At 30.5% G+C, this 26,892-nt stretch overlaps 2 protein-coding genes and 1 long non-coding RNA gene across 3 annotated transcripts in view; all 3 read right to left on the bottom strand.

Moving 5' to 3' along the window:
* Positions 1–6,705, bottom strand: part of LOC113396608 (chondroitin sulfate proteoglycan 4) — a 28,733-nt gene extending 22,028 nt beyond the window's left edge. The window contains exons 1-6 of the mRNA XM_026634609.2: positions 6,275–6,705; positions 6,006–6,142; positions 5,573–5,719; positions 2,588–2,731; positions 1,940–2,121; positions 664–871 (exon numbers count right to left, since the gene is read on the bottom strand). Coding sequence (XP_026490394.1) covers positions 664–871; positions 1,940–2,121; positions 2,588–2,731; positions 5,573–5,719; positions 6,006–6,142; positions 6,275–6,329 — 873 coding nt within the window. The 5' untranslated portion in view covers positions 6,330–6,705. The remainder of the gene's footprint in view (positions 1–663; positions 872–1,939; positions 2,122–2,587; positions 2,732–5,572; positions 5,720–6,005; positions 6,143–6,274) is intronic.
* Positions 6,706–7,002: 297 nt separating this feature from the next.
* On the bottom strand, positions 7,003–7,611 carry LOC135194674 (uncharacterized). The gene is made up of 2 exons (XR_010309903.1): positions 7,418–7,611; positions 7,003–7,155 (listed from the first exon to the last, which is right to left on the bottom strand). It is a non-coding gene; the product is annotated as an uncharacterized LOC135194674 (long non-coding RNA).
* Positions 7,612–10,366: 2,755 nt separating this feature from the next.
* LOC113396629 (DNA-binding protein D-ETS-3) overlaps positions 10,367–26,892 on the bottom strand; it is a 76,411-nt gene continuing 59,885 nt past the window's right edge. Inside the window, exons 6-9 of the mRNA XM_026634641.2 lie at positions 17,685–17,732; positions 14,528–14,717; positions 14,126–14,334; positions 10,367–12,967 (exon numbers count right to left, since the gene is read on the bottom strand). Coding sequence (XP_026490426.1) covers positions 12,843–12,967; positions 14,126–14,334; positions 14,528–14,717; positions 17,685–17,732 — 572 coding nt within the window. The 3' untranslated portion in view covers positions 10,367–12,842. The remainder of the gene's footprint in view (positions 12,968–14,125; positions 14,335–14,527; positions 14,718–17,684; positions 17,733–26,892) is intronic.

Below are 26,892 nucleotides of genomic sequence, written 5' to 3'. Positions count from 1 at the left end.
ACATAAGGTTCAAAATTGTTTAATATTAATATTTATATTATTCGATACAAATATTGTTATCGCCGGGCACTTCATCAGACAGTTCAATCAGAGCCATTACAGATTTCGACTCGACCTCATTGCACGCTTGAATAAAAATAAGGTCAAAAGCTTTGCGATTGCATTTGTTTCAAATTAATCGTATACACATTCATTGATAGATGACTAAAATAATACCACATGTATAATATATGAATTATTTCTTTGATAAATATTTTAATTAGAAGCAATTCGCACAAAGCAATGCCATTTGTTTGCCGTAGAAGTAAAACTCATCTCCGACCGGATTGAAAGGAAATTAGATAAAAAGTTTCGTTCGCTATGTAAGTTTTAATGAAAATTATACATTCCGCGATTCTCATTGTTATTTCTTCAATAGAATTTGAATACAACATTATTAATGATGTAAAAAGCGTTATGGACACTGGCACATACGTATACTTACACCAAGATACTTAAAATTCGTTCTAATTGTTAAGAAATCAATGGTATAAGGAAAAGTTAACGTTTCTTACAGTAGTAAAGTTTGTGGGCGTGGGCGGTTGAACAGGTGACCAATATACTATTAAAATAAAATACAAAACATCCATTAGTTGCTATTGAGCAAACACGAAGCGGACTCACCTCAATAAGCGAGGGGTTAAACAGCAGATGCATCTTGTGCCATTGTCCATCATTGACCCGATCGTTGTGGACTATCTGCCCTCTCGCCATCTTCACTCGCACGACTCCCTCCAATATCTCCACAGCCAAGAAGTCCGAGCCACGACCGCCACCCGGATTGTAAAGGATCATCGCGTTCGGCGTGATAGTTTTAAATTCAATCTGCCATCTATTTATAACAAATAAGAATTATAGTTATTTTCCAACAAAATTAAAATCACTTGCAATACGTGGTGGAACAGCTATACTCAGTATGGTTGTATTACAGTTTGAAGTGCCTTTGTTATTACGGGCCCAACGGGCATAACTTTGTAAAGGTTGGTGGCGCATTGACAATTTAACGAATAGTGAATATTTTGTAGAGCGCTAATGTCTATGGGCGATTATGACCACAAACTATCAGATGGTCCTTTCGTCAGTCCACCTGCTTATCCTCAACTCTTACTAAATGTTTGACTATTGCTGTTTGGACAGAAGAGTTGTTAATATTAAAAAGATGGAAACAATTATATTTTGCAGATATTTTTTTACATAATCGAAATAAAGTAATACAAAAGTGTTTAAGGGACAGTTCCAATTTAATTATCATTGCATGTCTAGTTTTGCAGTAACGAAACTTCTAAGGGTGCAATCGTATGATGAATAACATTAAACGATTGCTGTATATTATATTAAAGGAGTTGTGCTTACGTAAATGAAATCAAAATAAGTAAAAAGGTTAATCAGTTGAATCGGACTTTCAATGTTAATTACGTGTAAAACTTAAAAAAAAAAAAACTTGTCAACAACATATTTTTTTTATTTTACCTTTATGATTTGTAGAATGCCCAACGTTTTTTTTTCTGTATATGTGGACCGACATAAAAAGATTCTACTTTGAATATACTGTATTAATAATTAAAAATAATATTTTAATTAGTTTATCTAACTAAGGCAACAGTATAATGTGTCATTCGATTGCAATCAAGAGTCTGTGATCCAGAATTAAAAAAAAACGACTAATCGTTATTATTTACATTTCTAACTACATATTCAAATTGATGAATTTATAAAATAAGGATTATAAAATATTTGAGACAAACTAACCGTATCTACTATGGTTAAAACATCTCAATAATTTCTAATACAAATAAAACACGCTGTATAATGACAATATATCAATATAGACCAAGGTTACCATAATTATACAATAGTATATTTAAAAAAAATGTTTCCATCTTAAATTTGACCAACCCACCTTCCTCCTGCTCTTGAATTTATTCTCGGAAGAATCAAATACGCTCCCTCGTCAATAAAACTGATATCAGCGTTGATGTCGGCATCGAATTCGGGTGCGCAGTTCCATGTCACGCCCTCGACGTGCACCGAACCACTTCGGCTTCGTGCTTTTTCAATTATTTTTACCCCATTATAGTAGACCTAGACATATTTAAACACAGTTTATCAAAGTCCTTGTTAATATGTTATTAACAAGAACTACAATATAATGGATATTATGTACCTAAGTAAGTCGTATATCTAGTGGTTTGGAATTATTATTGTCCCAGTCAGATATAAAAAGTAACATATAAATCAACCGTTTCATTTAAGTAATGACAGACATGCATATACTATATTAATATGTTATTTGCTGTTATTTGCTTCCTTTTCAATAATGAATTCATAAGCTTAAAAGTATTCCATTTTTATTCATGATACCTATACATTTTTTAATTAAAATGATTGAAAATAATTTTATTTTTTATTTGGCTTCTATTAGTGTAATAGCTAGAAAGCAATTTAAATATAGAACACGTAGGTTGATCCGTATCTTATAAAGGTCTTTCAGTCACAAAAATGATATATTGATTCATAAAATATATTTAAATTATAAACGTTAACATACATCCTCCATACATCCACGGAAATTTTCCATATGACCGAGAAAGAGCTCTGAAAAGTCGCCCTGCCCTCCGAGAAATATACCGAAGTGTATGTTTAGCTCAAAGAAGCGTCCCGGCAGCCTTTTCTTCACGACGTTGTCGTCAACCTAAAAATAATGAGCCAAAGTCAATGACATAATCAGCCGTTTGGCTCGACTGAGTCATATTGCACACTTTAGTATACAGTATTACTATGTATCCATTTCAAGTATAGTTTTAATTATATTAGCAACAATACGATATAAATCGTATGATTTCGAACTGCGATATTCTCAATCTATTTATCTCAATCTATCTCAATCTATCTATCTAGTACGCATATACAGCAAGAATGTTTCAATTCACACGTTATAGGGTGCATCTCGGTTATATTCAATATAAATAAATGCGTAGGCCGTAGCTACAGAATAGAGGTAGAAGCAGCTATAGACTATTGATTAGAAACCTGAGCAAGAACTTCATTTAAAGCGTCTTTGATAAATATATTTAAAATGTACAGATTAACAGACTTACATACATTGATATTAGACGAATGTGAGGATTGCTATCAAACACATTGTCTTATCATGATACAGTCTCCGAGTGATCTTAACGATTGATTAACATATACTAGTTGTCGCTCGCGGCTTCGCTAGCGTTTTAGGGTTTGGTCGTTAGATGTTAGGCATAAAAAGTATCCTTTGAGTTCAAGCTTACTTCGTACAAAATGTCATAAAATTAGATTCGGTGGTTTGGCCATAAAAAAGAAACAAACAGACCGACAGACAGACAGGGTTAGTTTCGCATTTATAATATTAGTATAGTTCATATCATTTCTATACATTACTATAATATAATGTACAAATATGTTCGCAATAATTCGCCTATGTTACAAATATTTGTTAAACATTAATTTATAATGAATCCTCGAAGCCCAACATTATAGCCGACGCGTAACGCGTCACCGATTCGCGAATAACTGCTAAGTGGTCGACGACGAAAATTCCCCCTTTGATGTCCTTTGATGTTGTGTGCTTTTCTAACTCAAACCAAACACTGTATATGAAAGCCGATACCATGTATTTTTACGGAACGGGCGCCCAACATTTTCTGCATTTAACAGTAAAACCAAATATCGAAAAGGCAATGTTTTTATTTCAACATAATATTTGTAGTGGACAAATGTTTCCAATTGGATTTGGTTTTTTCAATTTAAAAAATACACAACCCTGTTTTTTTACGGTATTTACCATAATGGATTTATTTATAAAAAAAACATACGAACCTTACTAAACTCGACTATAAAAAAAAACTCAAATAAAATAATAATGTTTTTGGTTTATTTGTCATTCGAAAGTCAATTCATATTTATCATAGGCTATTTATGAAAATACTCTTTTCGAAATATTATTCAAGGAGAAAAATAGACAATCACATTCTGATCTGACAGTTATTTCTATTCAGAGAGAGATATGAGAAAATGACAAAGTTAATATTCAATCTTTGTTTCAGCATAGGAAATGGCTGGCATGCATTGAAATGCCTATTGTTTGTGATGCCAGAAACCTAAGCATATGTCAAAAACAACTGTACAAGGCTTCAGCTCAAACAAAAGAATAATTTCAAAAAGCATGTGATGCAAAAAAGCAATATTAATGTATGTACATAATATTATTAATGTAAATACAAAAGAAGTTGATGAAATAAATAATATTTTAAATTACTGTTTAAATAAATAAAATTGTATGGATTCTAGTCCCTTACCTACCTTCTCGGTAGAATCTACATTCTGAACCAGTGGTAGCTTTACTTTAAATAGTTTGTTAAATGACGATTCAAAACTGCTTGTAAAAGCATACTTGAATAAAGAATATTTTGATTTGATTTGATTACAATGTACTAATAATGAACAGTTTCGGCCAATACACTGGTCAGTTATGATGTTTAGTAACAATTGATAGCCCGTTTTATTGTAATATGAATTATATCGATAAATATATAGCATTAGATAAATTTATAGTATACATAAAACATGTAAATTCATAAGGAGACCACAAGAATGTATAAAAGGCAATATTGCTAAGTCTGAATTCTTCCAAACAATCCTAAATAAACAAAATATTTTGAATGCTACTTTTAAAATGTTCAAAATAACTGAACAAAAATATCTGAAAAGTTTTAATATTAGGCAAATAAGACATTTATCTATTATTAAAGCTTGCTTGTCTTGGCCATTAATTAATTAAATAAGTTGCACTACCTCTGTAGTCTAGTGGCTGGGTATAAAGATGAAGATACCAATGGCCTAGGTTCAAGTGCCAGATCGAGCACACTAAATAGCAATCCAAAGTTTAAACCATGTACACATCCAAGGCTCAGAATACAAGTAAAGCCATAGGTTCTAAGCCTGAACTCTTTTTGATCATGTTGGGTATGCCATCCCATCAGTTTATGAGAGTTTCCTTGTGTTTGTAAAATATTCTTGTACACTATACTACCATTGTAATTTAAAACACAGTAACTTTAATCTTTTACAAAAATGTCTTTGTTTTAAGTTATGAGGACAGTTTAATATTTCCTGCATAGTTCGCTATGATTGGCAGCTGTGGCCAAAATTGGTCAGGAGAACTGTAGCATCATTAAATAAAATTACTCAAAACAAATGAAGTTTTGTATTATTATCATATATTTGTAGTAATTAGGATATCTGATTTAGAAGATGCCATAAACATAGTTTATCATAGGAATATTGCCTTTTTGATGATTGTTAAATTTCGTTTTAATTTTACCATACCATGAAATAAAACCTTACTGCATTTTGTTGTTGGAAATATAGTTGTATATTATCTAAAGGAACATATTTCTCTGATACATGACAGTCGAAAAGAAATCTGGAGATATGCAAACCTGTCTTATACCATTTCTCTAGTTACTAAGGTTAAAACAATTGTGTACATGACTTAATATACCTTCATAGTCAGGTTAGCTTCTCTTCTAATGATGCTGACATGATGCCACTGGGTATCATTGAGATAAGTGCCTTTTGACGAGGATAGTTCGCTTTCACCAGCACCGAGATTTATATGAAGTTTTAATCTGCCACTTTCCAGTCGAATCTAAAAGTGTACGTCTAATTATATCATCACACTATCATTTGTGTATTCATATCTTGTTATTATTCTCAAGTGTTATTATTATTTTTTTTAATTTAAATAGCCCAATTTTATTTATTTTTATTTAAATTAAAACTTTTTAGTGATTCACGCTATTAATCATTATAATATTAGGATTTTTCATTTATTATTCTTATATATCAATCAGATTTTCGGAATTACACACGAAAATAAATTAACTTATAAATATGAATTAAATTCAGGAAGATTAAAAAATTAATTTACACACCATACAGTAATCTGTTTTGCCAGCAGCAAGTAGTAAAAGGGCGTCAGATAAATGAGTACGAAATCTAAAGCTTATATCCGTGACTCCCTTTGCTTCTTGAAGCGGGTACGATATGTAACTCGCACCATAGAACGACGCTAAAAATAAACAAGCATTTTAAAGTCTGTTTATTTACAAATACCTTTTAAAATTAAATTGTTATGTTTAGATTACTTTACACTGCTTTATTATAATAATTAACGATATTATATTAAGATATTTCTCTTTACCTTTATCGTAGGCCAGTCCAAAGGAAACAAGACACAATATAAACAAAAGTTCCATTTTAAAAAAAAAAGCACTCAGTACACCAAAAACCTTAATATTTATTGTTGTAATAAATACGCGTTAAACTTTATTGTTATCCTAAGCACTCTTGTGTTTATTTTTACCGATCTCGAGACAAAAAAATATCGAGACATCTTTAAAAATCACCGGAGGATGTTGCAGGTGTGGCGTCTATTTGAAAATACAAACTATTTTTGAAAAATCTGTTCCGAAAGCACTTCACTTTTTATAAAATTGTTTTAATTTTTACTAAAAATTTCTAGTTCTTTCCAAAAAAAAACAAAATATAATTTAAAACTAAAATTGCCGTCCTCACGTCAACGATACTAACATGGCCGCAAGCTGACAAGGAGTAGCTACTAGCTAGGTATACTGCGACAGACGACTACTTGTGCTTGACGCTTTTGCATAATACAGATTATAGAGAATTGAGAAACTTTAGGTAGCGGAGATTCTGTTCGATGAACGCATATAAAGCTAACTCTGCACTAGGGTTTTGTTATAATTTATCACTTCAATGACCATGAAATACAATGTAGATTGTTAATATCAATACATTTTAATATTGTCAGAACAAAGTATCGAGTGTATTGAATTATTTGTAATTTCTAATACATTATAAAAAAAGCTATAACATATTCGTTGTTAAATACTAATGAAACAAAATGAATATCATTTAATGTTTTTAATTTTGATGTATACAATGTATATTTTCCAAAAAAGATTTTACATAGTTCTTTTAGCCATTGAATACCACACTATAAGAAATGGTGCCCATAGCCCTACACCAAATAATAGTGAACATACCAAGGTCAGTGTATACCTGAAAAAATATTGAATGAGGTTGATTTAATGTTTTAACAATTTTTATTATAAAAAGTATTATATAACATCGAAGAAAATACAATTATGGGTTGTAATATTAGTATATATTTCTTACTTATCTATCTATCCACTTACTGATTTGCCAATTGACTACTTTCGACACTTTTTTATTGTCATTGATTTTAGTGAGCTACATGCAATTTGGAGTACCTATAGGTTAACAATTTTTGAAATGTAGAAAATAAATTTCAGTACAATACCTGCTACGGACTCTAAAAGGTAAATTGTCGAAAGGCTTTGTTGGCTCATCGCAGTGATAATACCTTCTGTCTTTTATATTAATACAATTCGTCTTGTCTAAAATACTTTTTGGACGTATAGTGCCGAAAAGATAGCACATTCGTCGTATGTTGAACATTTTAGGACCTTTAAAGCAATATATTGCCTTGCTACGCCTCGCTAATGTCTTATGATCGTTGACTTTGTTTCTAAATTATTTAAATATTCTTTATGTCAATTTTTTACGTTTCGTAATTTAATTTATGGTCCATGTAACGAAAAGGTTTTAATTTACTTAATATCATTATAATTGATGTTTTATTTATAAATATCAACCTCTTTGATTTTTTAACCTTACCTCACCATTTCGATCGCAAGATCAATATAAAAAAAATATTTTTATTTTAACCTGATGGCATATTATGCATAATATAATAAATTATATATTTTTAAATTTAATAATACGAAAAATAATTAAGTTTTATCAGTCAAAATTTACATATAAAAAGAATGATAGCAGTGTATGATTAAATTAAATGCGACCTCTAGTGTAAGTGTGATAAAATTGAACGGCAAGTTTTGAACAATTAGCTTGATATATGAGTTGAGAATATAGATGGCGTTATTACAACCCTACTTGTTAAGTCCAGTCTATGTATGATGATGATAAAAAAATAATGTAGATGTCACCCGTAGCTTTCTGAGGACAGTGACGTTTATTTACAATATTATTATTTGTTTCCTACATTGATTTATAGTTTTCTAGAACAAAGTCGAAATTATAACGATTTTGAAATGACTTAAATTATACTCTCTATTTACAGATGTTGCTTAATTTTAATCATTTAACATTTTATTTTCTTAGAAGACTTCATAAAGATAATGTTGTTAATTTGGCATATTTTTATATATTTAGAAATATCGGTATAATAAAAACTGCAACTAATTTGTGTAATCCTGCTTTTAATGATATATATTATTTTACACACAATTTTAACATACATTACCTCAATATCATCGTTAGTATAGACTAGTCGAGACAAAGAAAATCTCAGGTCCAAACTATTATCTACATAATATGTAACAATGTGTAGGTACATGGGTACCATACTAAAAGTGTAACTTTTAAATAATATTCATGGATCAAACATTGATCAAGGATTGTGATATTTTTTGACTTCTCAAAAACACGTCTAGTGGTTTTCTACTTAGACCGAGTGTTCATTTCTACTATCAGACCATTAATATAGCTGTTATAAATATTTTTAAGGGAAAAAAATGTTTTAATAAATGAGACATAACTCTTTCACACAATAATTCAATGTCTTATTCCCTAGTACAGGCATTGTTTTTCCATTGTGTAACTGATGTTTGTCGTGCTGTTTTATGGTTTATTCAATAATATAGGAACAGATTTACCGCCCAACTAGTTGATATAACGAAATGTATGTGTTACAATAAGCGTGTGACAAAGTATTTTGTTTATTAATAAGAATGACTGGTGCTGTTTTTTTTTGTGAGGGAAGCCTATAATTTATATTATTTGTAGTACTTTAGTTACAGCCATTTTAGTTTTAATGAAAAAGGTTTTATAAAGTGTGTGACACAGATCGTCACTATAAGGATTTGTCTTTATTTGGAAGGTAGGTATTGTGCATGTTAAATAAATAAACAAATTATATTATTTCTAGTTTCGAAAGTTGAAAGACATATGACTAATAAATAAGATTTTTTTTTATTTTAATTTTAGAACACACGTGAAAAAGATAAAGTTTCAGTTTTCAGTATGTTCGTACCTAATTCCTATTTGTATAGTTTGTTACATGTTCCCATGCGTGATGGTACATCTTTTGTGAGCTCTAACCACATATTAGGTACCTATTAGTAATATTAATTGTATTTATTTATTAGTATTATTTGTTTTTAAGATAAAGAAATGCACGTTCATATAGTTAGCTTAAGATAAATATGCTTATAAAATCAAATTAACAGGTACCTACAGTTCGCTTAACAAAAGTGCAGTCAAAACTATATATCGCAAAAATATTTTCGTGTAGGCGAAGCCAAAGATATAAGTTTCTTATAAATAACAATGTGAAATTATAATGTTCGACACGAATATTTTAATTTAAATGTTGTTTTGTTATTTATCTACCAAATAACTATCAATATTGGAGTGCGTTGAATAAAATTGCTTTTTAATTTAAAGAAAACAACACGATATATTGTAGTTTGTAGTAATTATAATTAGTAGATTTAAATGTGAGCTGTGATGGCTCCTCCAACAAATGTTTCATATTTGTAGTTTGCAGTTAAATCCGAAGTATCACTGAGTTCTTCATCTCGTGCTGGGCGGCGAGTAGAGCCGGAACAGATTCAGACGCACTTTTGTTCCCTAAGCCGTTAATCCAAGTGGAAGGATTGGATGCTTTCGTCTAGCTAGACGTTAAAATCCTATGATTATATTTGTTATCTATCTAAATAGAAGTGTTTTTGTAACGTTTTTATAAATCGAGTATTAAGTATACTGAGGTGACATTTACTAAAAGTATACGGGCTGCTTAGGATTGCAAAGGTTGCAGGTTCGATCCACTTGTAGTTCAACCTTTACAATTATATTGAAAAAGACACATTATATCTTGACAATGTCATAATATCTATATGTCTATCGATACTAAAAAAGTTTAGGTATCTGCTATAATTATTAGTGAATGCTATATATACGTTGAACATAGAAAAACTAGTTGGATACACTTTAAGAGGAACTTAATTATATTGATCTTGATATAACCATAGCAATTTCTTGTTTATTCAAGCATGTACAGCTAGTGTAGCTATGTTTATTTTAATTAAGAGAAAAAAAGGTTAAGCACTATACGATAAGACTTCAAAGTATTAATAAGAGGTATATCTAATAAAGAACTAGAGGCGACTTTTCATTTGTTTTATTCATTTCCAAATACAATAACATCTATACAATGGTACTACGACTAAACGGATTCGTTATTCCGACACATGCATTAAAATAAATTAAATAATAAAAAAAATATGAATAAATTATTTATTGTGTAAATAAATCTTTTTAAAAATAAAAATCACCGGTATTTTACGTATTAAATCACAAGTAAGGTAACTAAACGTTATTATTAATTATATTTAATTAAACATTTTATTTAAATACTTAGAGAGAAATTTATTAGTAAATATTAATTACAAAGACAAATGTTATAATTGTCAAAAAACTATAAATAATACAAACATTCAGCAAAAAATTACATTAAATTTAACACAGTCGTTAAACATTCAAGGAAATAATGAATTAGTGACCAGTTAAAAGAAAATATTTTATTAGATAAAACAAATACCAGAAATTATATAAATTATTTGTAAATAATTAAATAAAAAAAAAAGCAACGAAAGAAAAAATAAATTATTCAAAATATACAACAGAAAATAATTTCCATTTAATTATTATATATTCTACATTTTATCGATAATAATACGATTGCACTTTTAAAATAATATCTACTTTATATACAATCCCTTGGAGAAATATTCCATTGAGAAAAATTTGCGCACCTTCCTTCTGTTCATTAACACGCAATCTGCACACGCAAAGAATTGAATAGTTGCAATTCTACACAACTTAGCTTTTGACCCTCTATTACATGCAATAAGGGAATTTCAAAGAGGGAAAAATGTAAAATTCTCACGAAGTATTGCAATGTATACATTTTCATTATTACACTACCCAATATTTTAGACGAAAAGTTTTATTATAATAATATTCATATTATGTAGAATTTTGATAGATGTTTTTATTATAAAAATCATACGTCATACATTGGATTTCTTAAAATATTGACAAGAAAACATGTAGAAAAATAAACTTAATTTTATTGCCAATTAAAAAGTTATTCCATTGTGGTTTATATTTTAATAATACTGACGGGTAAAAACACATTTTACAACTATCGATTAAAACTTGTTAATACTGCCTTTATAGATATCGTAGTCAACATAAATAGTAGACAAGGAATACTTAATACCGGCCAAAATATTCAAGATTTAAAGTGTAATCAATCTTAAAGCAAAATCTGTTACTAAGTTTACTGGATTTAGTACACCGTTGTACTTCATCAACATTCAGGAATTATTTAAATTATAAATTGCTTATGTCATCTTGTTACACCACAACTTATTACGAATTTATACAGATTAATACTGAGATACTATCACCATTTAACTGCTTCTATGATTATTTCTGATTAAAAAAGACAGCGTTATCATAAATTCTTGTTCATTTGTTAATCAGTCGACATAATATATAAGATTGAACGGCGGTGCCGATAAAGTTCTGAGAATTCCTGAAAGTTCCTCAAATTGAAATCTCTGTGGCGTCTGTTACAAAATTTTAACTTTTGACCTAAGTGAGAGACTAACTTTTGCATTCATGAAATAATCCCACACTGCGTTTCGAATTTTGCTTAAGCGTCCGTAGCAATTTTCTTACGATGAGCACTACCTTTTCTCAAAACTTTCCCTTTTCAAGAATTCTCCAACTTTTCCTTGCTGCCACCGTTCGGGTAAATACGGCTTGTTGAACTGACTTTTGGACTTTAATTATTTTAGTATTATTATATTCGTTGAGTTTTTGACATATTTTTTAGTATTTCATCCCTTAGCCTTTTTGAATTTGAACGATGCCCTGATTCATGAGCAATAAATTAATAAATATCGATGGAATTAATTATTATTATACCAGGGAATTGTTATCGATTATATTATAAAAAATTTAAATGTAATTTCGATTGCAAAGTTTAAAAAATGCAATATTGCTTTACATTTTAGGAGTCCTTATATTTGATAAGGTTATACGATGAATAAAATTTTTAATACTTGATATCCTAAATAAACAATATAGTTCTACTTATTTAATGAGTATCTATTATTTACATTCTTTGATAAAAGACTAGTCACACTCCACGTGTACGTTCGTGTTAAGATGTAAATTAATTAATAAATAAATTTAAAATTACATAGCAATCAATTAAAAATGGCATTTTTATTTACCCTGAGATTCATTTGGATTATACTGTTTATAAATAAAATGTCATTGGCGTTATTTTACTACAATATGCTGGTTTAGTTTGTCTAAGTAAAACTAATTGATTAAAAATAAAACACGATAAATCTAATTTGAAATCTCAGTTCCCACTATTAGGCCGTTTCGTATGGTACGTTTCTCAAGCCGTCTCAATTCTTGGGCGAATTGTATTTTATGTTAAATACTTTTATATAATACGATACAGTTATACCTACTAAAGTAAAAAGAATAGTTACAGTATCGATGGTAAGTTCGAGTCAAACAATGTCATATGTCGTGTCATGGTTATAGTAGGCCGGTCATGCGTAGTGCGGGTAGGAGCCCAGGTGTGACGTCACGTGGGGAGGAGCCATGGAGTGGGGGGAATAGAGGTTGCCTCCTCCTCCACCCCAGTTGCTCCATGAAGCTGACGGGAATATTGAAGCTGAAACAAAGTTTGCTAACCTAAGTTAATACAAGTTGCAGTGACATTAAAGTCTCACTAACACAATATTTTAAGTAGATATTCTCTATTCTATTGTCCAATCTATATATAAATTCTATTGTTAAATTATTAAATGTTAAAAACATAAACTAATATGGATTTCGTAACAATTTATATAGTGAAATACTAAATAATATATATGCAATAAAATCGCCGTGACAATCCTTCGCATTATTCGCACAGCACTTTGTCACAAAGATTATAAAATGATTAATTTTATATTACGACAACTATCTGTAGAAACTTTAAGGGTATCTCTTGATTTATATACAAAATGGTACAAACTACAATAGATAATTTTAAAACGAAATACTTAATTATTTTTTACGAAGAATAATGAATAAAAAAATCAACGCAGACCATTGGATCAAAATAAATCGTATTTAAACCAGCAAGTGCCAGCAGACAGATTGCGAAAATGAATGTATATTCCATTAAGTCAAGAGCGTGAAGCGGGCCGTGGCGTTGACATCCAACTTCGAGCAGCGAGTCAATATTTGATCACCAAGTGTACATTAGCATTCGATGCAGATTACACTTTGCTGCGATTGAAGGGTGCATGATATTAGCTAATACAGAACTATTTATACAACTCCTAGAATTGAATTCCTTTTTGAAGTGGTAGGTATGGTAGGGTTTACCGTGGTAAAAGGGAAACTGTTAATAAAATTATTCGAAAGTTTGTGTTGTTGCGGTTTAGACGTCTCTAATGTTATCGCAACATTTTTTTGGATGCAAGTATGTTAAAAGAAATAAGCCGATAATATCCGAAATATAATTTAATACCAAACTTGCCTGGTGGAATAAGTCCCAACGTTTTTCGCTAAGTATTTTACGTTAGCGGTATATTTACGTACTAATTTGAGCGAGAAATCAATAATTCCAGTAGATATTGGTTATGCGTTGCCATCAATCATTGTAACACAATGTTAAGAGCTTTGTATATAAAAAAAGAAATATATAACTTTTACGTTTCATTTGATCTCGTACTTAAAAGTGATTTTAAACATTTTACAAAATTTGTGGCATTTTATTTTAAATTATAATCGCAGCGCAATGCATGGTTTACACAGTCATTAACTGGAAAAATTTAATTACCTGTCGATGTTGGCATAGCTGCGTGTGGAGCCATGAAAGACGAAAGCTTGGCCGAGTGGTGATACGAGCTCATAAATAAATCGCTCTGGTATTTATAAGCTGGATCGCTGGCAGCCGGTTGCGTGGCCGCAGCTAGGCCTTGGAAATCGAACTTGTATGCATATCGTTTACCATGGACCTTCGTCATAATATTCTTGTCGTAGTAGTATCTGTACAAATGGGGTAATTATTAGATGTGAAAATTAACAAACTAACAAATAAAATAAATAGTGACAATAAATATAAATCGCAAAATGTTCGCTCAGCAAAATGGGTACCCATAACATCGCAAGGCGGCGCAGTTATTGGCGTGTGCCTATGTCCGAACTGATCATAACGATCCGGAAATGTTCGTGTTTTTACCTCAAAGCTCGGCTAAGCTTATCGTAGTTCATATTCGGCTTGGATTTACGTTCCCCCCATCTCCTGGCCACCTCGTCCGGGTCTGTTAGCTTGAACTCTCCATTCGTACCCTCCCAAGTAATGCAACCTGCATTACTGGAGTCACTTAACAGCTCTAAAAGGAACTGCCATAGTTGTATTTGTCCGGATCCTGCAATGAAGAATACTTTTTATTTTATTTTACGAGACAATATTTAATTTTCTTTTAAAACGAAAGTGTGTTTTATTAAAAATAAGGGAAATTCTGCTTCTAAATATGCATGAGTATATTATTTTATATTTAATAGCAATCAAATGTAGCAAACCTATCATTATAGTCTCATAAAGCGGGTTGTTACGCCACACCCGGTTTCTCTTTTTACATAAAATGGTTCCCTGAATCGTTTTGACGTAGAGGTGAAATTATGACAGCCAACATATAATTTTATCTTTTGCTTGTATTTATTATAAATACTGAAAGAATGATTTATATCTCTAGCCACGATTGAGTTCCGTAATGGTTAATTGGTTTTCGTATAAAAAAATATGCTATATGTGTAGCTGTTGTATATTTTTAAAAATATACATCTTTTTAAAAGAACTTATTTATGAGCAAATAAAATTAAAATTCGAATGCTATGTTATTCTAAAAACTTAATTTTTTACGTTTACTGCTTTGAAGTCATTTTAATTTTTTAAATACGATAAATTATATAAAACATTGAAATTCATCTAAACTATATGAACCTACAGGATGTATCTAAAGGTATAATGTGCAGGGTCGTTCCCACATGTTGCGATATTGGGCGGCTGTGTTACGATCACGCACGACTTGAGCCGAATGCACTCAACTGGAACTCAGTACCGTTGACAAAATACTAAATATATCCGTTCTAATTATTATTCATTGATTTTTGTGCCTTACTCGTACACGTGGAATAATTTTTTTATTGTTTAATAAATATCAACTATTTATTTAAAAAATGGTTTCTCATTATTATATATCTATATTGTGTAAGTGGTTACAATGGGTAGCAAGAATAATTGCTTTTTTTTTGCAACATTTTGCTGACCCTACCCTCTAGCGAAATGGCCGGCTCACACGAGCGTGGCATCCTAGTGATTTATACTCAATCGATTATGTAGAAGTCAAAACGTTTGCGCTCGCCTCTCGCCTCGCTGGAAGAGCTTGAGGCATTGTCTGTTATGCCTCATCAATTTTACGACTCGCAATTATTAATCGTCGATCGATACAAAGGTCCACATCAAAACGTTAAGTAGGAATAATATATTACACGAATAAAAATAATTTCATTTTTTTCCTTATTAAGTTAGCGTAGAGAGAAGGTTTGAGTTTTTAACGTTGAGTCTGTATTTTGATTGCCTTAGTTTTATCTGAATATATGAAGTAATAATTAATAAATACAGAAAAAATTATGTTATTGCCCGGCAAATTTAATATTATTTTTTCATATTAGGTATTAGTACAACTACGTCCATCTAGTCTACGAGAGTGAAAATGTAATTTTTATCATAGTCTCGCCAAATCTAACCGAGAGTTATATTTAAAACTATACTATTATATCTGAATTAACTGTATGAATGAATGGCATATGATTGAACGAAATAAATGACGCTCGATCCGATCCTGAAAGATTGAAAAAGAAAGCGGTGTAATGCTGCTATTGTACTTCAAATAATATACCTAATTATCTTACTCTTAAATATATATATTTTTTTGTGGCTTGATAAGGCACAGAATTTTTCGCAAATGACACGTGCCAGTCTTAAATATAATAATTACCATGTCACTTTTGGACGTTTGATGATTGAGGTTTATCGTTAGTTTTCGAGATCGTTTTTATATTGCAGCCCCAATGATATACATATTTGTAGGTATTTGGTTTCGGTCACAGGTGAACTGAGGGCGTGTGAAAGTTCCGTTATTACATAGGGCCGCCACGTGCCACAATTGTCTCACGAACACCGCGCGTGCCCACGATATTATAATGTAACGTAATTATATACTTTGATTTAAAGGTGTAACTTTGGTTGAGGTAATTTATTTTAATTTGTAATGTTGTTTTAATTTTATTTCACGTGTACCTATTAGGGTTATTTGATCGATTTTTATTTTTGCTAATTTTCTAAATTTTGTTCTGATTGTATGTGGCTTTACTTTGCTTTTTGTAGGTATGTAAGGATTATGATTTAAGAATTATTAGCTTATTTGTATGGTAGCGTTATTCACCATGTAAAAACTACGGGAGAACTTAAGTTAAAATATTTAAGTTAAATCTATAAAAACAATACATCATTTTCGGATTATGATATATTTAAAAAAAAAAACAACATTTGTCGCGTTTTAATAAAATAACAGTATTTTATACATTTAATAAGTATGATCACGTTGAGATATCTAAAATCTGTGTAAAATGATTAAAATTCAATGTCGGTCAATTGAAATAACCCTAGGCATCGTTAATATTATGACCCTGTATGGCGCTGTTAACATTTTGACTTTCCAACAAAAGGGTCGATCGTAGACAGATAATATACGTAATATGCACAATTTCATGACCTCCGCGTTCCCACGTGAAATAAAGTGGCTGTTATCAACGCCATCTAGTAACACTTGCGTGTAACGTCAAATTTTATATTCTACCTACTTGCATTGCACCGCGATAACACCCGTTAAATTTGAATTATATGTTCATGTTTTTTAAACACATGATGAGTACGTGCGTTCATATTGCCAGATTGGTTGATGTTCTGTCAAATGCTACTGATAGTTGCTTTCTGTGGTGAGATTCGAGTTTCTTGTTAGAGAATAGCCCTGCTGTTTATTTTTATTATAACTTAAGTAATTTAGCATTTAAATAAAACTACTGTATAACATATTTATACTTATATTATATAAATCCTTATATCTGAGTAAAATGTTTACGGTGGAATAAAAAAACATTAATTATAAAGGCTCGTTTGATAGTGCCAAGTCCCAACTACAATAATTCTTATTAGAATAAATGCATTTCTAACTATATATATCCTTGACCTACTGTCATAGTTCGTGACGTAATCTTCAAGTTAATATAATGACCTTTAAAATACGAATATAATAGAATTTTATATCAAATACCTGAATTAGCTAGACGACTGCTTGTAGGACCAAACATTTGGTAAGGATCTGTAAGAAAAAAAATGCAATTAAGTAATAAAACAAAATACAAACAAAAATCACACTATTAAACGAACCGATTTGATTACTATTTATTTATATTTTACGAGCAAAACCTGGGAAACGATTGTCAAACTAATTGTCACGGTTATTGCTTGAACGGTACTCTGATGTGAGTAGACGGTTACTTGATGTGATACACTGCCATCTATAAGTAAACTACAACGAAGTGGTAGGGCTTTGTGAAGGTCGTCTGAGAAGGTACACCAGATTTTCTACCGGCAAACAGCAATATTTAGTTTTGTTACGTTCTGGCCAATGAATCAATTCGATCGTTCACTCGATGTCGAAGTACATAAATCTCAAGCTTATATATCAAGATTCTTGATATATCTTTGTAATAGGATATAGTCTACCCAGGACCTTAGCGAAAGCTAAGCCAATACAGGTATTGTTTTAAAAAAAGTTGACGTTTTGTATTTTTTACTTTTAAAATATGTATAGCTGTAATTTAAAATATTTTAACTTAATTTTATTGCATACAGTAATTGCTTTTATAATGAATATTTGTAAAATGATGATACGATTTATATATTTCCTTATTTACATCTGATATTTTCCGCATTGCAGGTAATATAGCCATTATATTTTAAATATAGAGGAATGTAAAAAAATATTTAAATGTTGATTTTTTTAATATTGGGCACATTCGTAATCATTTGCGTAACATGAATCTCTCACTTATTCTACAGTTAAATATAAATTAGAGATATTTCTGAAACAAAATTAAAACCTAAGTAAGGTTGTCTGTATAAATTCACGTTAATTATTACATTAAGATAATGTAATTTGATTTTAATTTGACGTAAATAATCTTTTTAAGACCGTTTCATTTTCCATCTACAAAATCTATTACGAAAAAAGACGTTCGATGACGAATCTATTCAGAAAAAGAAAAATTTTATGTCGTAGCGGTACTAATATAACAGTTTTAAATATCTAAGAAAACACGACAATCCAATCTTTTATAATATAGACTTTATCAGTTAGTGAAGGTATTTTCCTCGCATAGGCCATAAAGATAGCTGTAGTCATGACAACGGGTCAACAACAATACCAAAAAAAAAACAGATACAGTACATAGATTGCATTTAAAATAGGCTTAATGAAACCTACGTGCAGCCCTCAGAATTAGCATAGATAATGTTGGCTACCGATTGTAAGGTCGACTGATAGTGCATTATCTGCATTTTAAAATGTATTTATATAGAATTAAGGATCAAAATAGTTAAACGTAAAAAAACAATCCAGTTTTCGGAATTATTTTCCCCCAATTAAAATAAACATTTTAAAGGCTTGATAGTCAACAAGTTTTTTTCTTAATCTAAGCAGTAAAACGTATACAACTAAGTATACTCCACGTGCATTGGAATGAAAAATACATTGTAACTCTACCGTTTGGTCTATGGAATCGGATTGGTAAAGATTTGGACAGGTTATATTGTTTAATAAAGGCTTATTAAAACATATTTAGTATATAAAAAGTACCTTTTGTCTAGAAATTATCGGTATTAACCTAAAGTTCTAAAGTTGGCATTGTTTACACTCCTGTCTGTGTGAATTGATTTAAAGCCGTTGGTTCTGCGGCTGATTTTTTTTCGGTCGTGTCAAACTTTCCGTACCACCGGATTATGAGAAGAATCTATGTGCCATAGACTAATTGTTATCGCCCACACTGGCGCTCTATACTACGCTATCCTACGGAGAATCTATACGTCTCTAAAAGTCTTTTGAAATAGGATGTCGTAGTTGAATTCCACCAGAAAAATCACATCATCATGATCATCATTCGGCAGGCGCGTTATTTTTAGTTAAATGTAGCATCTTAGGCAATATCGACTTTACAATGTGATTGCATCAATTATACACTAAACCGGGATCAACTCAAAACTAGAAACAAATTTAATTTGGGCTGAATAGACAAAAATTAAAAGTTTTGCCATTTTCATTGATTTTTATTGTGTAGATTTTCATTGCTTCAATTTGGTAGAAAATATGTTCAGACGAGACGGTTCAAGTCGCAGTGTATGTGACCATTGATTTTTCACACCCGTGTGAACACCGTTTTACCAATCTTATGATCGTTGTAAAATCAATAAGGTGTGCTGTATAGTGCTATATAGTATAGTTGTAAGAAAACATGTTTTTTTTATTTATTCTTGATGATAAGGACCTTTAGCATTTGATGTAAAAATAGATGCATTAACATATTTTGATATATAATATATATATTTCAATAACATATTAAGTTTAGATAATTTCAAATTGCATTCGATTTAAACTTTTATTTGTACAAGAATATTGTATTTTCATTGTCATCAATAAACTTAAAGGTTAGATTGCGAAGCTGCACGGTAGTGAAATGCAGATAAATAGGCGACTTTTGCGTAATTTTATTTATAAATATATAATAATCTTGATATTTATTTGTTTTTTAGTCTTTTCATAATATTAAGCCACTTCCAAGTAATACTTCGTATGGTTATGTTCCGGTTTGAAGGGTAAGTGAGCCAATGTAACTATATGGACAAGGGACATTACCTCTTAGTTCTTAAGGTTGGTGGCGCATTAGTCACATGAGGAATGATTATGACATTTCTGTAAATATATCATACAGTACTAATCGATATCCGGTTACAATATCAAAACACTATTTATTTTTCTTACGGATTGTATAATTATAGAGGCGTACTCATTAAAAACGTGAGTTTTAAAGTCGCATATGCGTTTGCAGCGTATAGGAACTACTTTTACGGTTGTTCAAAAACAGCTTGTATACAATAATACTTCTAAAAATGTAGAAATAAAATTAGAACGAACCACGATATAGAAGCGCAAAAAAGATGTGTATAAAATGGTTTCGTAGTTTAAATGAATCCGATATATATTAAGCGTCCATACAAGATATATTAAGAGTACTTCCAGTATCTACAAAAATATTTTAAATAACGAGATTTTAAGGAACTTATAATAATAAAAATCATGTACTCGCTCGTTACTATTCATTGTACCCACTTCGTATAACCCGTCGCGACTATGCAAATTATTGCAATAATTCTCAAGTACTAGTCTTAATTCTGGTCAAATGGTACAAATAGCTGCAAGCCAAATCGACCACAGTTACATATATATAATAGTCAAATTAGCTTGTACCTTGATTTAAGTGTTGCTCGCAATAGTTGCACATTGAATTTGAAACAAAAGCGTCCCCTAACTACTGTTCGCGGCTTTGTTAATATTATAATAAAGTAATTGTTAATGACACTCGTGTTACTGTTGGGCTATAAAGCAGGGAACTATGACGAATCAACCCCATGACTAATAGATTCGAATATGCCATAAATGACCCTTTGATTCGAGTTGCCAGCCAAGCGAAGAAAGTTTAACTTATATCAAGAATAATTATTTAATAAAAAAAAAAAGAATGAATAACAATATTTATTTGTTGTTGGAAACTACATGTATTAAAATATTCACGATTATTATAAATAACATATTTAATTATTATATTTTCGGGTATATTTAAGAAATTAAGTAATCAAAGTAATTCTATGATATACATAAATAATAACTTTATTTTATGTAATTATACTAATGTAATATAACTATGTTCTATAACTATTAACTATATACAATTAAATATGAGATAAAAATTAATAGTAACATTAAAATAAATCTTAAATTCTATTGCCAATGCATATTTTCTGGTCCAAAGAAATAGATATCCCAGTTCATACCTCCTACCATATTTGTAGGAATATACCATTCGTAATAGAAATATTTGAATCGCTTCCGCGAGTGACAGTACGTTATGCGGGGTACACATATTTGGAAGGGAAAAGCTGTACTTCGAAATAAATCTATTTCGTATGCGGTTGCCCTCAATATTATGCACGTTGGTATTCTCGGTATAAGTAACCAACCCTGCAAAGAATAGCAATACGAATTAATTGAATGAAAACAGTTTATAAGCTATGCATGTAATACGACTATAATGATTATTATTAGAAGTAGTTGGTCCTTCGTACATAGTATTTCTTTTTGGGATAGTTATGTTGTCTTTGAAAGGCGAGGGACTGGGTATTTATAGGACTAAATATGAAGCTTCATAGATCCCAGGTCCAGGATAATATATATTTTTTATATTTCGTATTTTTGTTCGTATGTAGTGACTGAGCCAAAAAAAAAAGAGAATCGGTTGACGGAACGAGAAAACAAAAGTTACTGAACTGTTTTGTATTTATGTTGATTTTGAAATTGAAGCAACCTTGACATTGAATTGAAGCGATATCATTGGCCGAGATCTTGAATAATATCTTTTATATCATAGCCATAATAGATTCTCGAAAAAATTGCATTTTGAATGACAGTGAAATTACTATCGAAACTTTGGAAGTAAAATTAAACTGGATTTAATGTAAAGTGGAGCAGTTTTGTATTATATTTAAATATGTATTAATAATGGTTTTATATTATATTCAAAGATGTATTTATTAATCATGTACTGTTTGTAGTGCATGAGTAATATAGCGTAGCTGTCAAAAAGTCACATGAAATACATATGTCAATATTTGGTTTGTTTTCTACTGTTACTAATTTTTCGTATGTAATTTGATTCGGATGTTATAAAAATAATTATACATTATACAACTCACTCTTATTATTATCTTGCCTAAAACTTCCATGTGGTCTTTATGTACGTGAGCGTAGAACTTGATATCTTGACGCTTACAAATGCCATAGGTATATTCACTATGTAGCGTTTCTAAAAATAGGTAAGTTAAATTACGACGAAAATAGTAATTATTTTTCGTGTTGGTAGCTGATGCAATAACGGAAAGACCCAATGACGAAAATACGTACTGGCCTTACATTAAGCCTTCAAACTCGGGCCTTCTTTTCTTTAGCTTAGACTCAGATCTCTAATTGATGTTCGACTCTAGTTTAAGAATTGAAAATAATCTTCTTCGATCGATTTTCACATATATGTGTTATAAAAAAGACAAAGTAATAGCCTGTAGTATCCTGTTTGAGAAGAAGGTTAGGAGCTTACTCCGCCACGCTGGTTAGGAGTTAATGGATACATAGTTGATTTTCTGGCGCCACATGCAAGTTTTCTCACGATGTTTGTCCTTGACTGCAGGTTACGAAATTAATTTATTCACACAAATTAAGCACGTTACATTAAATATCTTTTTTAAAAAAAAAATGGCTTGTAAATGCCTATCTATGTCTTGGAAAACGTATACCATTTGTTAACAGGAGGTCCATGAGATCGTCTACCTTTTTAAAATACTATCCCATAACCAAAGCCGAGATGGCCCAGTGGTTAGAACGCGTTCATCATAACCGATGCAGGTTCAAACCCAGGCAAGCACCACTGAATTTTCATGTGCTTAATTTGTGTTTATAATTCATCTCGTGCTCGGTGGTGAAGGAAAACATCCTGAGGAGACCTGCACGTATCCATCAAACCTGGATCAGCGTGGTGGAGTAAGGTCCAAAAGCTTCTCCTCAAAGGGAGAGGAGGCCTTAGTCCAGCAATGGGATATTTACAGGATATACTTTAGCCTCTCATTCTTATTTAGATCACTTCGTATGTAAATTCAGTTGCATACTATAATAAAATATATATAAGTACCTGGATCTGGCGGAGATCCTGTTAATGTTAAGTCAGACAGTGATGTGAAATATTTCCAGCAACAATTTTCATTAACTGTAAAATTTAATACGTTTTTATGTTATTAACTCAGAAATTACATAAAAAACAAAATACATGTGACTTTTTAAATCTGCTAGCTACCATTCCACGAGGTCGGGTTTTAATTTTAATTTTTGTATATAATTACGATCTTAATGTTAATGATTATTTAATTATTGTAACAATATAAAATGTTAATAAACAATACAGTCGATAGTTTTAGATAAAACAGTTGTAAATATATTACCAACGATGAATAATATCGTGAGTTGTAAAATAACGGATCGAGCCATTATTTCGCTGACAAGTCACTGTATACGAACACTGCATAGCAGGCAATGAGGTTGGCAATCTTATTGATAGTATTTATATATGATTTGTTACTAAGACGTACGTATGTGATTCATGAAATTCTTATTTGAATGATTATAAAATATTATCATTCGTATCCATGACGTGTTTTATCTAGAGATTAATTTAAGAGCAAATTATTGCGTGTATAAATCTATATAGCAATAAAAGAAGTGAAAATTTTTTCTTCTTCTATAATTCAATAGACATAGACCTTATATCAGAAAATGCAGCGCCTTTCGGAGGCGGTTTCAGTATAGTAATATTGTATCGTCTATATAATAGCTTTAGACGCGGCTTTACCCGCGCTTAATGTTTAAAACTTTATACCATACAAACCATCACCCCAATTTTAAACGCCTCAAGAAGTGATTTTAAAAAAGTAGCCTATGTCTTTTATCAAATTTTACTAAAATCTGTGGCTCAGTCGCGTAAGTGTAACAGACAGAGTTACTCCTGCATTTATATTCCACCCTTAAATGATGATTTCCGTGATAATTCTCTCCAAACTGTCTCAATACTAAATTTCAACTAAATCGGTTCAACAGTATAAGCGTAAAGAGGTCCCAGATAAAGTTACATTCGTATTTATAATATTAGTATAGATATAATTCTAGACTATTTTAAGTGCATGTCCTTGTTGTCGCTGTAGTGTTTAATGGCTTTACACAATTCGATTTCCTTTGAAATAAGTCTGTAAAATAAAATACTTTTGATGATGATTTTCCAAGGATAAACTGAACTACAAACCGTTTGTAATGTACAAAATTTATATTGGAAGAACAGATAGTAAAGCAAGAAGGGCAGTAATTACACTTTTAAATGGCACATATATATATATATATTTATATATATATGTTGATATAATAGAATGATTTTTTTATATTCTGCCTAAAAATCAACAAATACTATCTCTACACTTTTTAACTAATTTCAATCATACACGTCTTATTATGATTACTACGTAAATTATATTTTTACGGAATACTTAATTTGTTTTTTCTTTACAAAACAAACAAGTTTAAAATGATGTGATATATAGATTCACATACATATTTACATAATAATTTACTATATTTAGATTTTACTTTGTACATTCAACTTTAATTTTTAAGAATTATTATCTACAAACTATAAACACATCGCGTCCGCGTGAAATTCAGTTTGTGGCGAAAATACTTTAATATGAGACAAACCTTTAACTCCAACATGACTCCCTTAACGATATAAAAGCGTAGCTAAGACGTCAGGTTTATGGAGTGTCATTAAATTCGTACCAATTTTTTCTTAAAAATCTGTTCGGAGAGACAGATGTAGTACAGCTGAATCTGTATAATATTTATTATTCCTATTATTCATTAGCGGCCCTCCGCGGTTTCACTTGTCACGCACAACTTTGTCTTCATAATGGTAACTTGATATACCGATTTTGAAGTAAATAAACAATATTTTCAATATAAAATATTTATTTCTAACAAATACTTATTACAAACAAATAAATTTCACCTAGTATATTATTTATTATTACTTCTGGTAGTGTTTTCTTAGCTCAACACTTACGAACAATGAGATACGTTTAAATATTTGGTTAAAGTCAGGATATTAACACAAAAATAATCGTAAACAAACAAACATACCGATAATTGTATCAGTTTATTAAACGAGCTTAGTTGACGTGATATTGGAATAGTTCGGATTGTAGTTGAATTTGAATAATCTACATTGGTAGTTTAATATAAATATAATGAATCAAGTTTTGTACTTATGTCCTATAATTCTTGTAATTTTTTGTTTTGGTAAGGTCTTAATACTATTCATTTATAAATCTGTTAATTCTTAAATAATACATAAAATTCTGAAAGAAGTTTCTTTCAGAATTTTCATCAACAAAAGTATTTTTTTAATTTTGTATAATTCTAGGCTTATGCGTGTGTACGGTTTATTTATATATTCATACTTTTCATTTCCTGTTATATAGAAATATATATTGTAATAATATAATCTATTCTATTATTATAATTGCGAAAGTCACTCTGACTGTTATTTCTTCATTCTTAAACCAGTGAACTGATTTAGATGAAAAATGATTGGTCTGTAAATAGTTTAAGTTCCGAGGAAGTACATAGGCATTTATAATTCACTCCTCGAGAGGGTAAAGTCGCAGGCTCAGCTAGTAAAATGGTTTTTTATATTAAATTTTAGTATCGGATTGTGATACTTGGAAGGCGATACCAGCCAATCAAGCGATGTATGCTCTCCGTTCAAATAAAGAAGTAACGCCAGACGAGGACTTACCGAAAGGTACTTTTATCAACATTAAGTATTATTTTTTGTCTATGAACAAGTTTAGGTGAATTTTTTGCTTTGGTTTACTGAACAGTGCCAGGCGGTCGGGACATTGTTAAGTTTTTATTTGAAGAGTACATTCAGGCAAATTATTGAGGTCAGTTTTTTTAATAAATATAAAATTTATAAATAACTCTATAAGTTAACAAGTAAAGAACAAGGTTTTATTATGCTGAACTACAAAAGTAGGACAGCTACCGCCATATTAAAAAAAATAAATAAAGATTTAGTGGTCTGAAACGTGGTTTGAAACTGTAATCCCGAGATCTGCATCCACATAAGCTAGCCACTAGACCAAGGACTCAATCTTGTTGTTCTTTAGCAGCATATGAGTATATCACATTTAACTTCGTTAAATATCCACACTAACAAATATTCGTTCAAAATGGTTCATTTCAGATACCTTACAACATATCTACAAATTCGGTTGGTGTACACCGGACGCTGCTTCGAGACAATATTTACGCAAATCAGTGAACATAACGTTTCCGACGTGGCAATCGACTCAACTGACTTATATTTATGTGAGATACATCTCCGTACATCCTTAACATGTTTCCTTCGTTATTACAATTTTTATTGATATGACTTAGCATCTTGTTATTGTTAATATTTAACGGCCATGGAATGTCGTAAGATGTACCTTGTTAGGGGTTTAGGTACAAAGTTATTTCTGTCTCTCACCATTGCTTTTATATTCAATGAAGAAGA

Source organism: Vanessa tameamea, chromosome Z, assembly GCF_037043105.1.
Source record: "Vanessa tameamea isolate UH-Manoa-2023 chromosome Z, ilVanTame1 primary haplotype, whole genome shotgun sequence".
Taxonomy (NCBI): Eukaryota; Metazoa; Arthropoda; class Insecta; order Lepidoptera; family Nymphalidae; genus Vanessa; species Vanessa tameamea.
Note: the sequence above shows the minus strand (reverse complement) of the source record. Positions and strands in the feature narration are given on the sequence as shown.